The sequence below is a fragment of the Acipenser ruthenus genome, chromosome 1 (genome assembly GCF_902713425.1).
Source record: "Acipenser ruthenus chromosome 1, fAciRut3.2 maternal haplotype, whole genome shotgun sequence".
NCBI classification, from domain to species: domain Eukaryota; kingdom Metazoa; phylum Chordata; class Actinopteri; order Acipenseriformes; family Acipenseridae; genus Acipenser; species Acipenser ruthenus.
This window is the reverse complement of record NC_081189.1, coordinates 31,564,061-31,584,177: the sequence shown is the minus strand read 5'-3', so window position 1 is coordinate 31,584,177 and position 20,117 is coordinate 31,564,061. Positions and strand designations below refer to the sequence as shown.

At 35.6% G+C, this 20,117-nt stretch overlaps 2 protein-coding genes across 9 annotated transcripts; one reads left to right on the top strand and one right to left on the bottom strand.

Moving 5' to 3' along the window:
- Positions 1-195: 195 nt before the first annotated feature.
- On the bottom strand, positions 196-5,174 carry LOC117962723 (small ribosomal subunit protein bS18m-like). Of its 4 annotated transcripts, none has more exons than XM_059023668.1 (6): positions 4,973-5,174; positions 3,872-3,951; positions 3,460-3,543; positions 2,608-2,665; positions 1,466-1,525; positions 196-357 (listed from the first exon to the last, which is right to left on the bottom strand). In XM_059023668.1, the coding sequence occupies exons 1-6, from the start codon at positions 5,040-5,042 to the stop codon at positions 281-283; spliced, it is 429 nt and encodes a 142-aa protein (XP_058879651.1). In that variant the 5' UTR covers positions 5,043-5,174; the 3' UTR covers positions 196-280. The 4 variants fall into 4 exon arrangements, with proteins under 4 accessions (XP_058879651.1, XP_034779670.1, XP_058879661.1 ...); XM_034923779.2 differs by having other exon boundaries at positions 3,872-3,933; positions 4,973-5,163; XM_059023678.1 differs by lacking the exon at positions 3,460-3,543 and having other exon boundaries at positions 3,872-3,933.
- Positions 5,175-5,341: 167 nt separating this feature from the next.
- LOC117421536 (helicase POLQ-like) lies at positions 5,342-19,513 on the top strand. Of its 5 annotated transcripts, XR_009328656.1 has the most exons (19): positions 5,343-5,785; positions 6,745-7,498; positions 7,877-8,055; positions 8,563-8,763; positions 9,002-9,074; positions 9,377-9,474; positions 9,774-9,872; positions 11,475-11,620; positions 12,733-12,972; positions 13,338-13,479; positions 15,070-15,174; positions 15,540-15,750; positions 16,316-16,473; positions 16,610-16,708; positions 17,147-17,320; positions 17,717-17,830; positions 18,164-18,298; positions 18,623-19,128; positions 19,264-19,513. XR_009328656.1 is itself a non-coding variant. In XM_034923757.2 (18 exons), exons 1-18 carry the CDS (start codon positions 5,561-5,563, stop codon positions 18,701-18,703), a joined length of 3,234 nt encoding a protein of 1,077 aa, XP_034779648.2. In that variant the 5' UTR covers positions 5,343-5,560; the 3' UTR covers positions 18,704-19,513. The 5 variants fall into 5 exon arrangements, 4 of the variants coding, with proteins under 4 accessions (XP_034779656.2, XP_034779648.2, XP_033891950.2 ...); XM_034923757.2 differs by having other exon boundaries at positions 18,623-19,513; XM_034923765.2 differs by lacking the exon at positions 16,610-16,708 and having other exon boundaries at positions 5,342-5,785; positions 18,623-19,513.
- The last annotated feature ends 604 nt before the right edge of the window (positions 19,514-20,117 follow it).

Here is a 20,117-nt window from a genome sequence, read left to right as displayed (position 1 = left end):
CTGTGTGAAGGTCTGTGAAGAAATCGGAGAGCTGCGTGGTTATCCTGAAGCCTGTGAAAGGTGCTGTGTAATACTGGTAAAAGTACATGTTTGTTGATGGTAAACGGCTCAGCCGTCAAGTTGGTAATAAACACATACACAGCCTGTAATCATCAAAAAAGTTAAGAGAGAAAAAAGATGAAACAAGTCACCATCAAACATCTGACAACCAGGTTTATTGATATTTCATGAAAATATGTTCACATACGGTACACAATCATACACAGCTTTCAAAAGACAGTTACTCTGGGTACTTGATATCACAGACATTAGGGTCTTTAAGAAAGGCAGGTTCCTTCAGTGTAACTGGCATGAAACCTGAAATAACAAAAAAAGAAAAAAAATCTGAAAAACATTTAAGTATTAGATCTAGCCATGGCAAATGGCCTGAACATATGGAGAGTCTTTGATAAATGCAGGGCCCATTTAAGTGGAGAACAGTGGCATTGGCTACAGTGTGTCTGAAAGGCACCTTGATCACACCCTTGTATTTCTGCAAGCAGACTTCAATGCATGAGGGTTTTGTGAGGGTTTTGTGCTGTGGATAAGACCATACAAGTTACTGTGAGCAACATTTGTTCTTGTTAATTTACATCTAAAGTAACTGAAACACATTTAGAAAATGGAACAACTAAGTTACAAAATATGACAAGAAGCCTTGGCAGTTTAACTTTAACACACAAGGATCACATGAATCAGATTATTCAACTCTTACGCACATTGAGAATGAAGTGACTGAACTATTTCACACTTTCCTGGGGGGGGGGGTTTAGTGGTGTCAGTGTTCAAGTAGAATTAATGTACATGGGTTTAAATTGTTTAACTTAAAGTTGCTAGTTGCTGTGGTAAATAAATCAGTATGATTTACAACACTACTTCCCTATGTGTTTGGCATTCTGTTAAATCACTACTACAAGGCCTAACACACAAGGATCACATGAATCAGATTATTCAACTCTTACGCACATTGAGAATGAAGTGACTGAACTATTTCACAACACTTTCCTGGGGGGGGTTAGTGGTGTCAGTGTTCAAGTAGAATTAATGTACAATACAAATATATAAAAAAAACTAGTACTGTACCATGGGTTTAAATTATTTAACTTAAAGTTGCTAGTGAGTTTTAATCTACAACTCACATACATGTGTGCCTGACTTCTGGTTATCTGTGGTAAATAAATCAGTATGATTTACAACACTACTTCCCTATGTGTTTGGGATTCTGTTAAATCACTACTACAAGGCCTAATATTGTTTTTCCACATAGCACAAAAATTAATCTTACCAATCAACTCAGCTTTATATTTCAATAATAGCCCTTCCTGCCTTTTGAACATGTTATGTAAAAAGAAGGATGTTTGATGACGTATGATTTTGCTGTAATGCAAAACAAGACATTGTACAGTACAATTGTCCTGTCACATACCCATGTGATGCGCTCTTTTGATCGCCTTTGAGACCTCCTTTTGTTTCTTCCCACAGAGACCTACATAAAAACCACACAATTGTTTGCAAGAACACTGGTAAAGTACTTTTGGTCCAATACGTTTCATGGCCTGTTTTTCTTTTGTTTACTATTCTTTAACATACATTCCTTTAAAACAAAATTACAAATCAGGGCTACACACAAACTTTTTGCCTTGGCCAAAAAAAAAAAAAAAAAGTTGGTCGCCAAATCCAATTGCAAGTTGGTTGCTACCATATTCAACTGCTTAAAACACAACTTGTTACATAAATGCCTCAGTATTTACGTTATTATGATTAAGAACATTCAGAATAATGGCAAACATCATAAAAATGTAAGGTATAGTAAAAAATGTTATGCCATTTTGTAATATGCAGTCCTATTTTTTGAGAGAAGAAAAAATACATTAGAGAGAGAGAGACATAGACTGACTGTGTAAGGTGCTTTGACTTGAGTTCAGGAGCTATTCTAATTCTCTGACATACTGTAGATATATGTAACCTAGGCTAGAAAAGCCAAAGTGTCTTCATAGCAAGAGCCAGCGCTCACACTTACTAATTAAAGACACTTTGGCAGACCCAGCCTATATGTGTTGTCTATGGCAGGTAGTTAAACTAGAACAAATCTCCTTATCACAAACTTACCAAAAAATAAAAAGCACAATATGTATTGCAATACAAATCACTACGAATGATTTCCATACATTACAAAAAGGTCTGAGCATGTACTGTGTTCCACTGAATAAACTGACCATACCTTGTACAGCAACAAAATGCAATTAAAAATAAAAGACATCAACAGTGTTTAATGCTATTTTTACAAGTTAAAAACAGCTTACAGCATTTTACTATGTATTCTACATTCTGTTATTTATCATGCTAACAGAACACGGCACTGAATTCCTGAATTCAAATTTGTAACAACAATATAATCATTAGGTTTCAACATAGTAAGATAAATTAATGTTTACCACCTACCCACAATGTATAGTGGTCCTGTTTGTACATAACACTGTGATAACACAGGAATCCTGTAACAAATCTCCACTTCAGTATAGTTTGGTATCATGTATATCATATATACAGTAACATATTTACTCATACCTGTTATGTGTCTGCCATAAATACGGCCTGTGTGTGGCGATACAAACTGGGACAGAAGCTGTTGAATAACAAAATATGAGATCATAGTTGCAGGCCTTTTCTCTTGCTTTGATGTATATGAAATAAAATGCATATCGGATGGCGAAAAATATCATCTTCATCCATATAACAATTTATAAATGTACAGAAACAAAGATGTCGCACAAAGAAAATTAATGCACAGATGACTGATGTTATTATTGTACACTATCTACTAAAAAGATGGTGCCCAAGCATTCTATATATAGAACTATATGATTTCTTCAAGCTCTCTTTGGAACCCATTATTCTGTTTAGGTTCAATGTTATAAATCATGTGAAGAGAAATCAGCCATCTTATCTTGTGTATAAATGTCATTCCATGCATAGAACAGACTGTATAGAATAATAATACTAAAACAGAATAGTTGTTCATGAGTACACTTGTGTTTTACTATGAGACACGGTGTGTGGCGTGCTTCTTATAACAGCAATCATTTCACACAGTTTGAGTCGAAAGAACTGAATGAGAGATCTCTTAATAAGCAGCTTATTCAGAACCATCGTTATTGACCAACAGAGGGTTCTATATATTGGGTTCGAATTAAAACTTAATATGGAGTTTCATATTGGAACCCTTTGGCTTCAGTTTGTAGGACCAGTAACTGCTTTTCTCTATTGTTTTACAGGTTTACATTACTGTATAAACTGTGAAATATTACTCATACTGTAGTTACTCAAATATATAAACACACACACACACACACACACACACACACACACACACACACACACACACACACACACACACACACACATATATATATAACTAACCTGTATGTTTTTATAGTCCACAGTTACACCACAAAGTATGCACGTTTTTGGAGGTTCCTTGTACGGGTTGTCCATCTTTATAGGCTACAAATTCAAAGTACTAGGGTGAGTTGCAGCAATCAACATAAACATTTATATTCTTTTCACATATTCTTAACATAATAAACATTTGATTATCAATACTTTTTAGTATGAGTGCATACACACACACAATTACATAGCTTGTAATGTACAAAAAATTCTACAGTATTCACAATAGCTGGTTCAGCATGCATCGATTGGGTTGCTAGCAGGAGGACCCATGATTTAATTTTAACAGTGAGTTGTCACTAGATCCCCAGTGCCAGACCCCTTTTATTTGCAACCCATTCATTTTGTATCAAAATAATAAATATTGCGTAGATTCTCTTACCATGTCATTGTTGCCAGCTGGATTCTCATATTGCTGTATGCTAAGGCTTCTTTGCCACAGGCCTAAAGAAAAAACATTTTCTGAAAATATTTAAGATGTAATAGAGCCTAGATCAGTTATATTTGATACGTTAAATAATAAACAATGTATGAAAGAGTTCAAACCAAACTATGTTTCTGCTGATGCATTGAAATTGCTTTGGCATGTTTCATGATGTTTTTTATTATTATTATTGTTATTATTGACACGTTTAACAAGACAAATGAGGAAAACTTGGACCCACATGTTCTTTGCAGTAGGAACTTGTTGCAACGAATAAAAAAAACTGGGGGGGGGAGGGGGGGGGGGCAAGTTTCACAAAGATCTGTCTTCATTTACTATATTTAGTCGCTTAGAACAACACTTTTTTATGCCAGTACTTCCACCGATATTAGAGTGTTTAGAGCTGTCCAGAAAACGTATTTGAATGGTGCTGAAACAATTGGGACAGCTGTGGCAATACCCTAAAGAGAATAAGAAGAATATGTGTAGTTGGGTTCAGTGATGGAGGTTATCACTCCAATTAAAAAACAAATCTGAACACTGCTGGGATTGGTCAGGGAAGGCAGCAACACCGCGTTTTGGAAAACAATATAAACAGCACATGAATTTAGATATATATATATATATATATATATATATATATATATATATATATATATATATATATATATATATAATCATCACTGTATGCGAAGGTTTCAAATATGTCATTATGTCACTGCACCGTGTCTATCGTCATTCAACAACTACAGAGGACATAGTCAATGCCATGCTGTACAGAGATGATATCACCTCCCACCGGAGGCAAGTAGTAGAAACAATTCCTGAACCCCAATCCATAAACACAGTTACACCTTTTGCGTTTTTATTTTCGCTTTAATATGGACGTACTCAGCAGTGGTTGGAATTCTGAATCTACACTAATTCTCAGCAAACAGACTAACATGAGACAGTAGGTCAAACATTTAAACGCTGGTCTTGTGCTGTCTTCAAAATAAAGCCTTGCTCGTAAACCAGAATAGGTATACATAACCCCTTCAGACGGTTAAAACATTTTACCTGGATTTCTGGTCGTTACTTTCAGGTTTGTAAATGTTATAAAAAATCTGCAATTTCTGACAGCAAACATGTTTCTTAAAGATCCCTCCCTCTAACTTCCTGTAAGAACGTCAATTGTTTCCCACCGCCCGAAACCAGAGGCTGAATAAAGGTTCCGGAGGTTGTAACTTCGTCTTCTTTTTAGCAGTTGTTGGCGCATCGGAGGTTGTAACATACCCGTTAACGTTTTATCAGTTAAAACCGCAATGCTGTTTTAAAACGTGTCAGAAGAGCCCATCAGCATTCGACGTTGGGCTATCCATGCCTCACGCTTCCAAATGATTGGTTTATTTTTTACATATTCGAGATTTTTGTAAGTGCTACATATGCATTTGTCCGTGTTTAAGTTTTTTGTTCGTTGTTGTTGTTCGTTTATTGTAAAAGTTATTAAAAAGAGAATGTCAACAATTGTTACATCACGCCACTACTGTCAGTGTGGATACGTTTTGCTGTAGGTATTGCTAGCATATCTATTTTATTAACAAACATGAAGCATGTAAACATGTAAATAGGAACGACCGTCCTTTTGTTTGCTTGCTGAGTGATACAATGAGCTCGGAGTTTGAAAGCGAATTAAGAGTAAAACGTGTTTCTGTACGTAAGAGATCGAGAGATGGGAAGAGCAGCTGTTTAACCCCTGTCAAGAAAAAAACCTGCAGTCCCAGTCACGGTTGTGAAGCTGCCATGTACAAAGTTCAGCTTCATCATCATGATACTGAATGGAGAGAAAAAAACGAGACCACTGAATTAACTCCAGACATGCAGGACAAGGAGGTACTGACTGATATGCATTTTGTCATATTGTGCTATGTTTTTATATATTTGGTTTAAATAAAACAACCTACTGTTTGAAATAAAACAAACAAAAACAAAATGTTAATTTAGCTTAAAACACTTAGTTCAAGGTTGTTTTGACGCGAAAAGTGCAGTGAAGTAATAATGTTATTGCTGTGTATTTAGAATGCAGAATCATTTTTGTGTGTGTGTGATACACTGGATCAATATGTTAACAGACTTTCCAAGATCAAATGCATATTTAGAGGTAATTTAGGCCTAAGCTATATTTTTTATTTTATCAAAGGTCGTTTTAAATGTAAAATAAGTTAGACACTGTAGCGCAGGGGTCGCCAACCGTGGTCCTGGAGGATTAGGGCTCTACCCAGGACCAGGGTTGGAGATCCCGGCTGTAGCCTATCGGGTGTATTTTGGGTGTTTAAAAAACTGCTGCTTAGGGGTTACAGCTCATTAAATAATTCAATAAGTCATAGTTGTTACTAAGACTTTTAAATTTGAAGAAATGCATGTCATCCTGACTTGTGTTTTACAAAAAATATAAAATGTATAGAATTACTTAATTTAAGATGATCTCAACAATGAAACCCTTAAATGAGACAAACTGGGCACTGCATGCAATACAATTCATTGCTGTCAGCTACAGTGACTTTTATGATCTGTGATGGTGGTCCTAGAATCTTACCTGTCATTTGTTTGCAGTGATTTTTCCACAGCAGTATTACAAAGTGACCAACAGACTGTAGCCCACCATGTAAATTCTGAGCTATCCTCCTCCTACTAAATACAGAAGCATATATTTTGAGCATATTTACTTGCTGTACCAGGCCTATACAGTAAGTTATACCTGCCATAGTTAATGCTGTTCTTCTTGGTACTCTGTATTGACACTGGAAATCATATTCTTTTATTTGTATTTACCTTTCTTTGTTGTTTTGCAGTGTCACAGTGATGACGATCTCTTTGGAGACTATGACAGCCTTGCTAACGAAAGCTCCTTCCTAGCAAAGCTTGATGATGTAGAACACAACTTTGCACCAGCCTGCAGCAGTCCATACTTGGAGACTGTGAAGCACAGATATGCAAATAATGGGAATACTGTGGCAGAAATGAGAAACTTGGAGGCACATTCAGATGGAAAGCACAAGGTCAAATGCCCTGACACTGAAGACTTTACTGTTTTAAAAACAGTAAACTGTAGAGATGACACAAAATCCTGCCATGTGGGGAATGCTGATAGTATCCTTATTTCAGATTTAATGGATGACTTTTTTGATGACTTACCAAGCTCCCAACTCATGTTACAACAAGAAAATAAAACTGTAACAAAACAAACATCATCAGAACAAAGTGGACCTCTTAATCCATTTAGGGGTGAAATGTCTTCTGTTAAAGAAGACGAAGACCTTATTAGACATAGTCTAAACTCTGTGACACACCTTGCAGAGCCAGTCTTGAACAGAAGGAGAAGCCTGAAAGATCATCTCAAAAGTACTATGACAGGAAATGCTCGAGCACAGTCACCCCAAGTCTCCAGGGCTAAACAGCAGAAAGATGCTGTGGTTACTAAGGAGATCAATTTAGCAGTGAAAACTATTGAATCTACCTCAGACGTTGACCTTGGTCCCTTTTTTGGATTGCCCAGCAAAGTTAAAGAGTTGTTTCAGAAGCATCGGGGCATCAAAGAGCTTTATGGTAAACAACTACTGTGCCCTGCATTCTAAACCAAATATACTGTATTTTCACTGTTATATGTCCACGTATTTCTTTATTTATATAAATGTGTATAACCTAAAAGAATATCAAATCAAGAAACCTCTTTCCCAGAAACTGAAAACAAACTTACATTCCTAATCAGAAAATGCACATTTCACTTTTTAAAAAAATTCTTAATATTGTATCTAATTGTTGGTTATCACTTGAACTTTTATTGAATTGGTCTTTGGTAAAGTAATTGTCTAATTGTATTTTGCGTTGATAGATTATTATTATTGTACATCAAAAACAAGCCAATTCCTTACTGACCAAATCTGCTTCTGGAATTAAAATGATTGTTCTCTTGCATTTGAACAGAATGGCAGCGTACCTGTTTGACTCTAGAATCTGTTCAGCAGAGAAAAAACCTGATTTATTCATTGCCAACAAGTGGAGGCAAGACTTTAGTTGCCGAGATACTGATTCTTCGTGAACTGCTTTGCAGGAAAAAGGATGCTTTGTTCATTTTGCCATATGTGGCCATTGTACAGGAAAAGGTAATTGGACTGTTTGCATTGCAAGCCTTCTTTAAGTACGTTTCTCATATACAATAAACATTGGGGTCAATTAAAGTGATTTAAACAGTAGCAGATCTATAAACTCTTTCATTTGAATCTTTAAATGGAGGGCCCTTTGTTAAAACCAACATCTGTGTACTAACTATTTCAGTACTGCAGGCATTTAAACAGGTCCAGGAAAATAATTCCTCAACACAACAGACACACTTAACCAGATCTTGCATATGCCCATTTCTGATATTTGCATGACCTTTTCAGTATTAGAAACTTTTTGATTACTTAAAACAATGGCAGGTAGTGGTATTTAGATTTATTAACTTAAAAAAATAAGTTATCGATAGTACTTGACAGACAAGAGTGTACAACTTTCTCAAGAACTGTAGGCATCCCTGCTTATTTAGTTATACTTTCAGGCATAATTTAATTCCCCTGCCTCTCAGTTTCTAATTAAATAACCTTATGTGTTATTTGTATTCCTGTAAACAGGTCCGGGGTCTTGCCAGTTTTGGCCTGGAGCTTGATTTCATAATAGAGGAGTATGCAGGGAGTAAAGGGAAGTACCCTCCAATCAAGAGGAGACTGAAGAACTCGCTCTTTATTGCTACCATTGAGAAAGGACACAGCCTTGTGAATTCTCTCATAGAGGCAAATAGGCTTGAAAACGTTGGTCTGATTGTAGTGGATGAGGTAGGTTTTAAAAGCATTACTGGGACATATTACTGTTTGGATTACTATTCTAACAAATAGTGCTTGAAATGTATTTTGATATATTTGTAATGAGAAATTTCAAATTGTTTTCTGTTTGTTCAGTTTCAAACATTGATGGGACAGAAGGACAAGAGATCTGCAAGGTTCATTCCACAGAGTGATGTTTTATTTTGCTATTCCTGACATACTGTATGATGATTCTGTCCCGTTTTTATAGTTGCACATGCTGGGTGAAGGCAGCCGAGGGGCCATTCTTGAAATTACACTTGCCAAAGTTCTCTTTGCAAGCAGTAAGAAGACTTTACCATTTTAAAAACAGAAAATTACAAAGATGACACAAAACCATGCAGGATACTATCTTTGTACACTTACTAAATACGGTATTCTTTCTATAAAAGTGTGACTCATGTTTGCGAAGTCTAATGTTCATAACCTCCTTGTATTTTCATACTGTTAAGATCTTATATACAGTAATTCTCACATGACAAGCCAATGTTTTAACATTGTTTTTCCCATTTCAAACCCAAATGTGCAGTGTGATAAAATAACTTGTCTTTACTTTTTTACTTACCATTATTCTTGCTTCCAACAGAGACCACACAAATCATAGGAATGAGTGCCACCCTAAATAATGTTGGTGATCTGCAGAAGTTCCTCAAAGCAGAGAATTATTCCAGTGACTTCAGACCTGTATGTGAATTGTATCATTTGTTTTATTACAGAGTAGGCATTCTCTAGATAGTGTTGGCACTTATGAATACAAAGGCACTTTGGCTTATCTAGTCTGTGTTGCTTATGTCTTATGCAAGAACTGGAGAGCAGCTTCTGAACTTAAGCACTTTATCACAAAATTACTGTAAGCATCGTATACAATGTAGAGACAGTAAACATTTAATTTAAAGCTAATGTAGTTTATTTAATTTCAAACTACAATTGTGATCTTTACACAGACTGGAAAACTGCTTTGTCTCATTTGTTTGAATCTACAGGTCCAGTTAAAAGAGTATGTTAAACTAAGTGACTGCATTTATGAGGTTGACTGCAAAGAAGAAGATTGTTTCAAGTTTTCTCGACCCTTAAGTTTTAAGGTATGGCAGTACAGCTCTAATGGCTGCATTAAATAAATGTGCTTACCAGTAAATGTTAGTTTGTTGCTGAAGACTAAATATTAATAAAGTATCAAACATAACAACTATTACGTACATCTTAAAAAAGATGGAATGGAAAACAGCTATATAATCGGCATGTGACTTACATTTTAATTAGGGCTCTTGAGCAGTGTTTATGATTAGCAGCTGTTACTGCGTTGTGAATAAAAAGGTATCAAAAACGTATTTTAGTTGTATTTTTCTGTCTCGTTTAACATCCATACATTTTATACTGTATAGCTGATTGAATTAAATTGATTTATTTTCGTTATAGGTGTAGTAATTCATAGTAGGGATGAAAGTCGGTTATGATCGGGTCATTTTTTTTATCAACTATTTTCTTTTTCAAATCGGTATTTGGTAAAACTGAATGTAAAGATTCAAAGCAAAAAACTGAACTGCTTTTGTGCAGCCGAGGGAACGGGACGTACCATTTTACACACATGTCGTTTTTTTTTTTACTTTAATAAATAACCTCAATGCAGTGATATTGCATCACGCATACCAATGTATTATACAATTAGACACAATGAATACAAATTAAAATACTGTATTAGGAGACATTAAACTTTTTTATTTATTATTTTCCTGGTACCCCCATTGTAGTCGAGGTTAGTTGCAAGTGGCAAATCTCGTCTTAGTAGAACTGTAGCTCATGGAGTTGCAATTATTTAATTAACATTGGCTTCAAAGTGACTGAGATGTGTTTCTGATGCGGAAACACTTTTTCATATAAAATGTCACCTAGATTTATGTCAGCAAAAATCTAAAGCTAGAACTCAGACCCAACGCTAGCCCCCCAATAAAACATATGCACAGTTCTCGTTTATAATAGCCGTTACTATGACACTGTGTGACTATATGGTAAGGCTATTACACTTGAATTAAATTAATATGCCGACAGAATGCAGCAACCAAGTAATGAGATAAACTAAACCATTTAAATAGATGCACAGTAAATGAAGCTACTTTAATAAAAATAAACTGACAAGCTCACAGAAGCATCTCATTTAAAGCAGCTTCCAGATATTTGTCCACAGTATCCTGCTTATTCCAGTTTCACAGTGGTTCAGGATCTCAAATAACATTTTATTTTATTTCAATGCTTTTTCATTTGACTGTTTTTAATCCGGTTAGCATAATTGTTTAATTTTATTAGATCTACACAGATAAATTTAACAGACTCAAGGACAATTTAAAAATTTTTTTTTTTTTTTTACTTAAAAACTTCTAGCATCAGCCTTTCACTTCCAGGATGCATTTTGTAACAAAAGGTTTAGATTAGGGTACGCAGGGTATGTTTAATCAACAAACCTAAAAAGAAAACAGATCTATGTATGAAGCCAACCAGGTAAGGCTTGTCATAACTTTTGATTTATGTTGCCGTATTAAAATTATGAAGGGATATTAATACAAACCGCCTTTTTTTTTGTATTGATACAGTAGTAAGTAAAGCAACTGTTGCACAGATGTGACTGACATATGTAAACTGTTTTGACATGTTTCTATTTTTTTTCATGTGTTTCTTTTTGTCATTTATAGTACTCTAGCAATATGAAGAAGATGGACCCAGACCATTTGATCGCTCTGGTGACAGAGGTCATTCCAATGCATTCCTGTCTCATGTTCTGCCCAACCAAAAAAAATTGTGAAAATGTGGCTGGAATGATTTGCAAATACCTAAACAAGTACATACCACAATATTCTATTCACTGATATAGTAGCTTTCAGTTTACTTACATGTGTGTTCAGTGAACCTGAAGAAAATTACAGCATTTATGAGGGAAAAGAAGATAGCATACTTCACTTACATTTTTTTTCTTTTCTTACTATGACACAATATTAGTTGGTTAGTTAGTTTATTGACCACTTCACAGGAAATACAGCTATTGACCAAACGTTTTGCATCACCCTATAGAATTAACTAATTTTGTTTCATAAAGTCAAATGAAACCTACTGAACATTAACATATTGAATTACATACCGCTTTGTAGTTTTCCATATGCTTAATGAAAAACGGACAGAAATTGAACAATGTGACATTTCAAAATTTAAATACTGTACTGCTATTATGGCTTCCGGTAAACTTTTTTGATATCATTTTGGAGTTTCTTTGATTTACATTAAATACAATATCTAATGTTATGGTCATAGTTTTTTTTTTTTTTTTATTACGTCTCAATCCTAAAATTCTAGGTGGTGCTAAGCTCTTGTCCATAGCTGTAGTACTTTATTTTAGTTGTATGTAATTGCATGTAAAGTCACTCTTATTGTAAATTATGGCTTCTGTTAGTTTTCAAGAGGTATTTGTGTTCAGTGTGTGAAGTATATTATTTTAAAAAGATCAATGTTGAACAATACATCCCAGAGTTCAGTTTCTAGTATATTGTGTGGCAAGTGGAATCTCTCTGTCAGGATTCCTAATCCTGTTATCCTGTGATAACACGTCGATGTACGGTTTGGATAAACAAACATCACAATGGGTCCGTAAACACCACAAATAAGTCAGACTCAATATAGGAGCTAAACCATGTAACTGAATTTCTTTATTAAAATCAAGTGCCTTAAAAAGGAAAGACTACAAAACTTGTCATATTGTAGATACTAGTGTAATTGGAGACAACAGTCTCCCTTGCTAGTATAATGTCCTTGACTTTAGTTTTAGATTTTATCCACACAAAAGACAGAAGGCACCCTTGTAGTTATGGCTTAATTACAGCTCACACAGAATAAGAACACAATAAACACTGTGGCATGATTTGTGCAAACAGATCTTCAACACCACTTTTCTATTCCCAGGTGTTTTATACAACACAGAGAGAAAGAGAAGACAGATCTGTTGGATGAGATTAGGAGCGCTGGAAATGGCAGCATCTGTTCTGTTTTAAAACAGACCGTCCCTTTCGGGATTGCGTACCATCACAGCGGCCTCACCAACGATGAGAGGAAATTGATTGAGGAAGCCTACTCCGCTGGGGTGCTCTGCCTCCTGACCTGCACGTCAACTCTGGCTGCCGGAGTGAACCTGCCAGCACGTAGGTTAGTCTGTCTGACACTATGTGCTTTACAAGTACATTATAATAATTACAAACATCCCTTTCCTCTGAAGTCAGAGAAGTGGAAAACTTCAAGATATACATTTAATGTATATTGCTCTTCATTATTGATTTATTTTTTAAAAACATATTTGTAATAAAGTTATGAAAAGCAACTTTAGAGTACTCCCTAGGTGTGTGCTTCTTGTAGGTTAGACTGCATATTAGTTGCATAAGTTGACCCGTAAATAATTTATGCAATCTGTGCTTTTGTGACATGTCCCAAAACAATGAACAGTTAACAGTAATGAGAAATGTAAAGGCCAGCATGATATTAATCTTGTTATATATTTTTAAAACTATTAACAGGGTAATTTTGCGATCTCCCTATGTGGCCACAGAGTTTCTAAAGAGAAACCAGTACAAACAGATGGTAGGCAGAGCCGGTCGAGCTGGTATTGATACTTCTGGGGAAAGTATTCTCATTCTCCAAGAGAAGGACAAGCTACTGGTAAGAACAGGGTGTCAAAAGAAACATACCATACTTTTTTGCTATCTGAATTGCCCATCAAACATGAAGTATTGAAAACTGTGAAGTGGTGAAGGCCCATTATCTTGTATAATATGTGACAATTTATGGCCTGCTTCACGATTTTTGAAAAACCACTCGCCATGCACCATAGTTTCTTTTGAGAAATTACCTTTCTTAATATCATCTCACAAACCCGCTTATTTGTTTTGTGCAGCCTGTTAAATGCTGCGTCACCGGGCTTTATTAAGTAACCACAGGATATAATTAATTTCCAACTCCAGTAACAACCAACAATCATCTTGGCTGATAAACGGACATTTTGTGCGTCAACAAATGCAAAAACGCCAACGTCACCAAATTTTAACAGTCAGTCTTATACAAATGTACGCAAAAAAACCCACCAAGTACAACGCCTAATTGATAGCTCTCATCAGTCAACAATTCATGCCTTTTTTAGGTAATGACACAAACTGTTTCATTCCAGTTAATGATACAAAATGTATTTGTCCTGTAGTAAACTATATGCATTTGTTTCAATATAAAGAATATCTAAATGTACAGTATTAAAACACTGCTCTTTAATTCACCGTTAGTTTTCTTTCTTTTTTTCTCGCACTCGTAATGTGCTGTCATAAGCAAACGTGAAACCCGGTTTATATCACGAATTATGCCTGCACGGCAATCATGATATAAAGCAGGTTCATCTGTATATAGGCTGATGGAATAAAAATAAATAAATATCAACAGGAGAATGTGTAGCAATGGAACGGTCTGTTGCTGGAAAGGATACGTCTAAATTTACTCTTTGGAAAAATTACAACATTGTTGTATTCAGTGATAATAAAACTCCATATGGCTTTGGTAAATCTTGCAAAATATTACTGAAACACAACAGCAAAAAGTGCACTGAAAAGTGATTTATTCGTCCTGTAGCTGTTTTAAAAGCCATAGTTAATATTTGTAATATTTGTTGTTGAACATTAATTTAGCGGTTTGATATGATGTAGGCTTGTCCAAAATGAGTATGCAAATTTGCAGGAGCATCTTCTGTGCGGCTATTGATTGTAACAAAGTTTTGAAGAAGCCTGTTGTTGTCTTCTTTTAAATCACACAGTGTTGGATTACTAAGGAAGTAAATGAGATGTGATTAATTGAGAGTGATTTTTTTTTCGTTATTTATTTCCATTTTAACTGGAAACCAGGATTACCGTACACTGAAGGTACTTAGTTGCAATAGCGTATGTTAAGAATATATTTGTGGAGATGGTCGGGTCGGGTATGCAGATATTTCAAAGGTCTCGGGCTCGGGTCGGGTTCGGATCGGGTTTTTAAATTTAGGCCCGAGCAGACCTCTACTCTAAAGGCAATCATACATCTTTCTAAGTGTTCTATCACTGAGCTTTTTTGCTTCTTAGCCTTAATATTTTTGTATTTTTTTGTAACTACTGCATTAATTATTTGTATTTATTTATTTATTTTAAATCAGAAAGGTACAGCTGTAAAATTGATAATGTATTTCTCTGTCTAGTGCAATAGCAGTGCTTATACTGGATGCGTTTTTCATTGCAGGCAAAGGCGCTAGTGAGCAGACCACTAGAAAACTGCTACAGCAATCTGATGCATGACAACAGAAAGGGGCTGCAGAGTCTAATCCTCTCCCTCATTGGGTTAAATGTAAATATATCCAATATCCTAATATCCAAAGCTTTTGCTGCTCTAAAGAAAGAAAAGAAAATATGTTTTACAAATTATTTTGCATTTCTTCTAATTGTTAATAACAAGAAACATATTATTCACTGTGAGCCTTGGGAATATAGTCTGAATTTCTCTTACTCACTTTTCAAAAGGCATGTTCATGTGCACATTGCCACTACATCGCCTTACTATTCTTGCTTTGCAGTACAAGTACTAAAGAATCAAGAACTATATATCAAAAATTGTATGGGAGCTGTTTGTTTTTTGTTGTTGTTTTTTAGTTCTATCCTCTATTTTCAGAAGTATCTAATGGAAAGTGTATGTCTTATTTCAAATGTATTCAGATATCGAGGACTCCAGCTGATATTCAGGAGTTTGTATCCTGCACTTTGTTCAGTGTGCAGCAGGAACATCTCTCCAGTGAGAAGAACCTTTGGGATATAACAATGGAAACTGTAAGTTTCCTGACAGAGAAGGGACTCATTATGAGCACTGCTGGCAGTCATGGAGATACAGTTCTTGAGGTTACAAAGCTAGGGAGAGCAACTTATAAAGGTGAGACACGTGCCTTATTGAATTCACATCATAGAATTATTATTAAACATCCTCGTAAAGGGAGCATGTATGAGTCTGCAAACCCTTCACCACTGCACCTATTGCTGTTAATATCTCATAAACCATTTCAGCTGGCAACTTCATATGTTTTTAGTGTTGTGGAAACTCCTCAGGAACAATCTAATGGCACCCTTCTCTTTGATTATTATTATTATTTCTTTCTTAGCAGACGCCCTTATCCAGGGCGACTTACAATTGTTACAAGATATCACATTATTTTTACATACAATTACCCATTTATACAGTTGGGTTTTTACAGGAGCAATCTAGGTAAAGTACCTTGCTCAAAAGTACAGCAGCAGTGTCCCCTACCAGGGATTGAACCCACGACCTTCCAGTCAAGAGTCCAGAGTCCTAACCACTAACCACTACTCCACACTGCTGATCTGTGACCTAAGATGGCTGTCATATTGGGTATTTTATAGGTTGTAAATGGATAACATTTGTGTTACCTTTAGCAAGGAAGTGGTGTAATAGAAAGTAACTTTATTTCTTTCTCTTTTAGGTTCAATAGACCTGAGCTATTGTGATGTTCTGTACAGTGATCTCAAGAGAGGACTGGGGGGTCTGGTGCTTGACAGTATCCTTCACTTGATCTACTTGGTGACACCGTACGACATGGTAGCTCATTGTAAACCAGATTGGATGATCTATTTCAGACAGGTGAAATTACTATTGCTATTTATTCCATGAAAATGAAGGCCTTGTGTACCACAGTTCCAAAAAATTATATATATATAGTTTTTATGCAAATAATGTGCTCAAACACCAAGAAAGTTTACCTTATTTATGTTTTCAGTTTACTCAGCTGACAGCAGTGGAACAAAATATGGCATCTATGGTAGGTGTGCCAGAGAGCTACATTGTAAAGAAGGCTTCAGGGCAGAGTTTAAAAAAGGTGAGGATGGAGGGAGTTTTCACCAGCGTTTTGTAAGTTTAGCACTTGTAATAATTTCCATACAAATTAGTCATGCCTGTAATAGTTTACTGTATTGAATTCAGGAATTTGTATTGTACCATGTGAAACTTTAGTGCATGCTTATATTACTCAAATTGCCATTGGGTGTCTTGGACGTAATCTCTACTTTAAACATAATTGCCCTATTTTCATATGTGCTAGTTTATCATTACCTAAACCCCGAAATATATATAATTTTATAGTCAGATGGCTCCATTTAAAATATAAGATATTGCTTATTTACTTCCTTTGCCAGGTAATTTCTGACAAAATGAATTAATATGTTTGTGTTTGTGTTATGATTAACACAATTTGCATTCCAAAAGCTTCATGAGTGGATTCTTCTGTAAATGTTGTTCCTTATTTGGTGTTTTCCAGGGGGTGGACAGTCTCACAGTGAATAGATTCTACCTCGCCTTTGTGTTGTTTGCTCTCCTAAAGGAAACCAACGTATGGGTTGTGGCAGATAAATTTAACCTGGCTCGAGGCTTTGTGCAATCCTTGCTCGGTTCATCATCAGCCTTCTGTTCTTGTGTAGTACACTTCACTGAGGTACTTTGAGCAGCTTTTTCTTTTTCTTCCCTTTTTTCTGATTACTTTTTTGTGGTCAAGAAAGGTGTTTAGTCATCATCTCAGTTGGGCAGGCTACTGATTTCTGTTAGCCTTATCAGCATAAACTAAAAATAAGATTTAAATATACACTGAGAGGAAGGCAGTTCAAAATGACGATTTACCTGATTAGTTTTTGCTCAAACTTTGTACTACATTTTAACTTTATTATTTGTAGAATACCACTGTATAGTTAATATAATATATATTATTTAATTAATTATATAAATGTCAGTGGATTAACATAGACACCCTTTTAGGTTTTTTGTTTGTAAAATGTCTGGGTGTGTTTAGATCTGTAGCTTTTTTTTATCAATATGTGTTGTCTGTTCTTTCCAGGAGCTGGAAGAGTTCTGGGCTTACAGAGCTCTCTTCATTGAGCTCACAAAAAGGCTCACCTATTGTGTGAAGGCAGAGCTCATTCCTCTGATGGAAGTAGCAGGAATTTTAGAGGTTTGTAACCAGCTTGGTGTAAAACCGCATACTCTCACAACTCACCCGAATCAAATATGTTATTAATTAAAAAAATATAACTACATTTTATCAAGCTTCTGCAACTGAGGCAGCTGTTCAGAATAAAATACAGTATACTATGGATGGGGATTCAGTAAAACAATAACAATGTTGCTTTATGGCCCTGATTTATTTTTCCTGTTCTGTACAAAATTTAATTACTAGTGAAGTGCAGACAAACCACTTGGCTTTACAGCTGGGTTGTGAGGTTCCTTTTCAGATTGGTCTTCGATTATTTTCTAGTATTAACGAGTGAATGTATGTGGTTTGCAGGCTCGAGCCAAGCAGTTGTATGGCGCGGGATATAAAACACTGGCCCACCTTGCAAATGCTGACCCAAACGTGTTAACAAAGACAATTCAGAACATGTCCAAACGACAGGCCAATCAGATGGTTGCTTCTGCTAAAGTGAGTCACACTTGCATTCATTTCTTATGGTGTTTGATATATTTTTGCTTGCTATTCCAAGCATAATTGTTGTACTACTGACATGTTCAATGTGTCTTGTTATGCTTCCCATAACATCAACAGGTGCAGGAGGGAAAACTGCAGTGCATCATTTGCTGAATGACCCCATTGACCCCCAAATTTCCCATTGACCCCCAAATTCCATAACATTTGCATTCCTTCATCAATACAAGGGTGATGTTTGCTTCTAGGAATTGGTAGGCAGATGCATTTGTCTTATTACTGATTTGCGTGTTTTTTTTTTTTTATCGTTGCCTTTTGTAGATGTTATTGACTGAAAAAGCTGAGGCGCTCCAAGAAGAGGTGGATGAACTTCTTACATTTCCATCTGATCTTCCTTCATGAGGATGCATATTTTTTTTATATATATATATATATATATATATAATTTTTTTTAAGTTGTATGTTATATTTGTAAAATGCTTCAGTTTGTACAAAGTAAAACACATATAAGATAAATAAATACTGTTTAAGCTTGGGTTTCAGCAGTTTTGCCTTTCACTTGGTTGCATAAGAATATTTTTCCAGCTGTATTACTTTTAATATTATAAATCTCCCTTCTGACCTGTGAGGGCGCTGTGTAAAGGGAACAGAGTGCCCCGGACTGGATGGTCTGACAATTCATTCCAAGGGAAAGGTGGAACTCGACCATCTAAAAAGGGGGCAGAGCTACGGTACACCAAGTCATCGTCCCAGAAGGGAAGCGATGTGACAACCACGGATTGGAGGAGAAACGGTTGCAGTCGTTAACCAAGGGGGTGTGACTGACGGTATGAAAGGGGACATGGCTAGGAGATCTGTTCCTTTTGTTATGGTTAAGGTCGAACCGAGAAAGGAGAACTGTAAAATAACGTGAGTGTTTTGTTTGTTTGTCGTGTCTAATTATACTTGTTTGTTCTTGTCAGACAGCTAACACGATCCGGAGCTGTCACTTAAGGCCAGCACCAAATCCGGACAACACTTCACAACTGTGCACTCACTCTGGATTTGTGAACGTGTGTATGTCTTTGTCTGTGTTCTTCCGTGTTTATTCTTTCGGGACTGTAACCCTTTGTTTTGGAACAGTGCAGTACACATTGCTGTGTATTGCCTGGGATTATTCTTTGTAGTCGCCAGACCAGGATTATAAATAAATGTTTCTATCTGGATCGTGAACTTTGTTGTCTGTCTTCTATTTTGTAATCACATCACCTGTACACCTGCACACTGCAAACCACTTTGTCACAGCCCCCTGGCCCCAAGTTCCTTTCAGACTTTTGGAATAAAGATTACAATTAAAAAAACTGACACGTTAATCCTAATTTAACATTCCATTTTATCTCTGATTCTGCTTTTTTGGTGAATAGCCTTGTATCTTGGTGATTTTTCACCCTTCTGTGTTAAAACTGCAGTCACAGTAGTGTTCACTGTATTTTTTATAATAAATAAGGACCTTATATCCATTCCATCTTATTTATATGCACCAAAGTTGTACCTGATCTGGCCACCACTTATAACGTTCTGTTTTATCTCAAAGAAAAAGTAAATAAAATGTTTAAATCAACATTTGTTTAAATATTGTTTTTGTAATACCTATCTTTAAGTTCATTTTAGTGTGTATGTAGTACAGTCAACAAATGTCTAACTTTCTAAGAACTAAATTAGTCATATATTGGTACAGTACTTCAAAAATGATCAATGATCATTTAATCTGAGAAAGTCGCATATCTACATATAACGTTTTTTAAATCTAAATTGAATTTAACAGTTTTTTTTTTAC

Coding starts and splice junctions, on each gene's coding strand:
- LOC117962723 (XM_059023668.1), bottom strand. CDS start 5,042: ATGTTTGCTGTCAGAAATTGCAGATTTTTTATAACATTTACAAACCTG. Junction 3,952..4,972: donor AGTAACGACCAGAAATCCAG/GTAAAATGTTTT, acceptor AAATATTTTCAG/AAAATGTTTTTTCTTTAGGC. Junction 3,544..3,871: donor CAGCTGGCAACAATGACATG/GTAAGAGAATCT, acceptor TTGAATTTGTAG/CCTATAAAGATGGACAACCC.
- LOC117421536 (XM_034923757.2), top strand. CDS start 5,561: ATGAGCTCGGAGTTTGAAAGCGAATTAAGAGTAAAACGTGTTTCTGTA. Junction 7,499..7,876: donor GGGCATCAAAGAGCTTTATG/GTAAACAACTAC, acceptor GCATTTGAACAG/AATGGCAGCGTACCTGTTTG. Junction 17,321..17,716: donor GTGTAGTACACTTCACTGAG/GTACTTTGAGCA, acceptor TGTTCTTTCCAG/GAGCTGGAAGAGTTCTGGGC.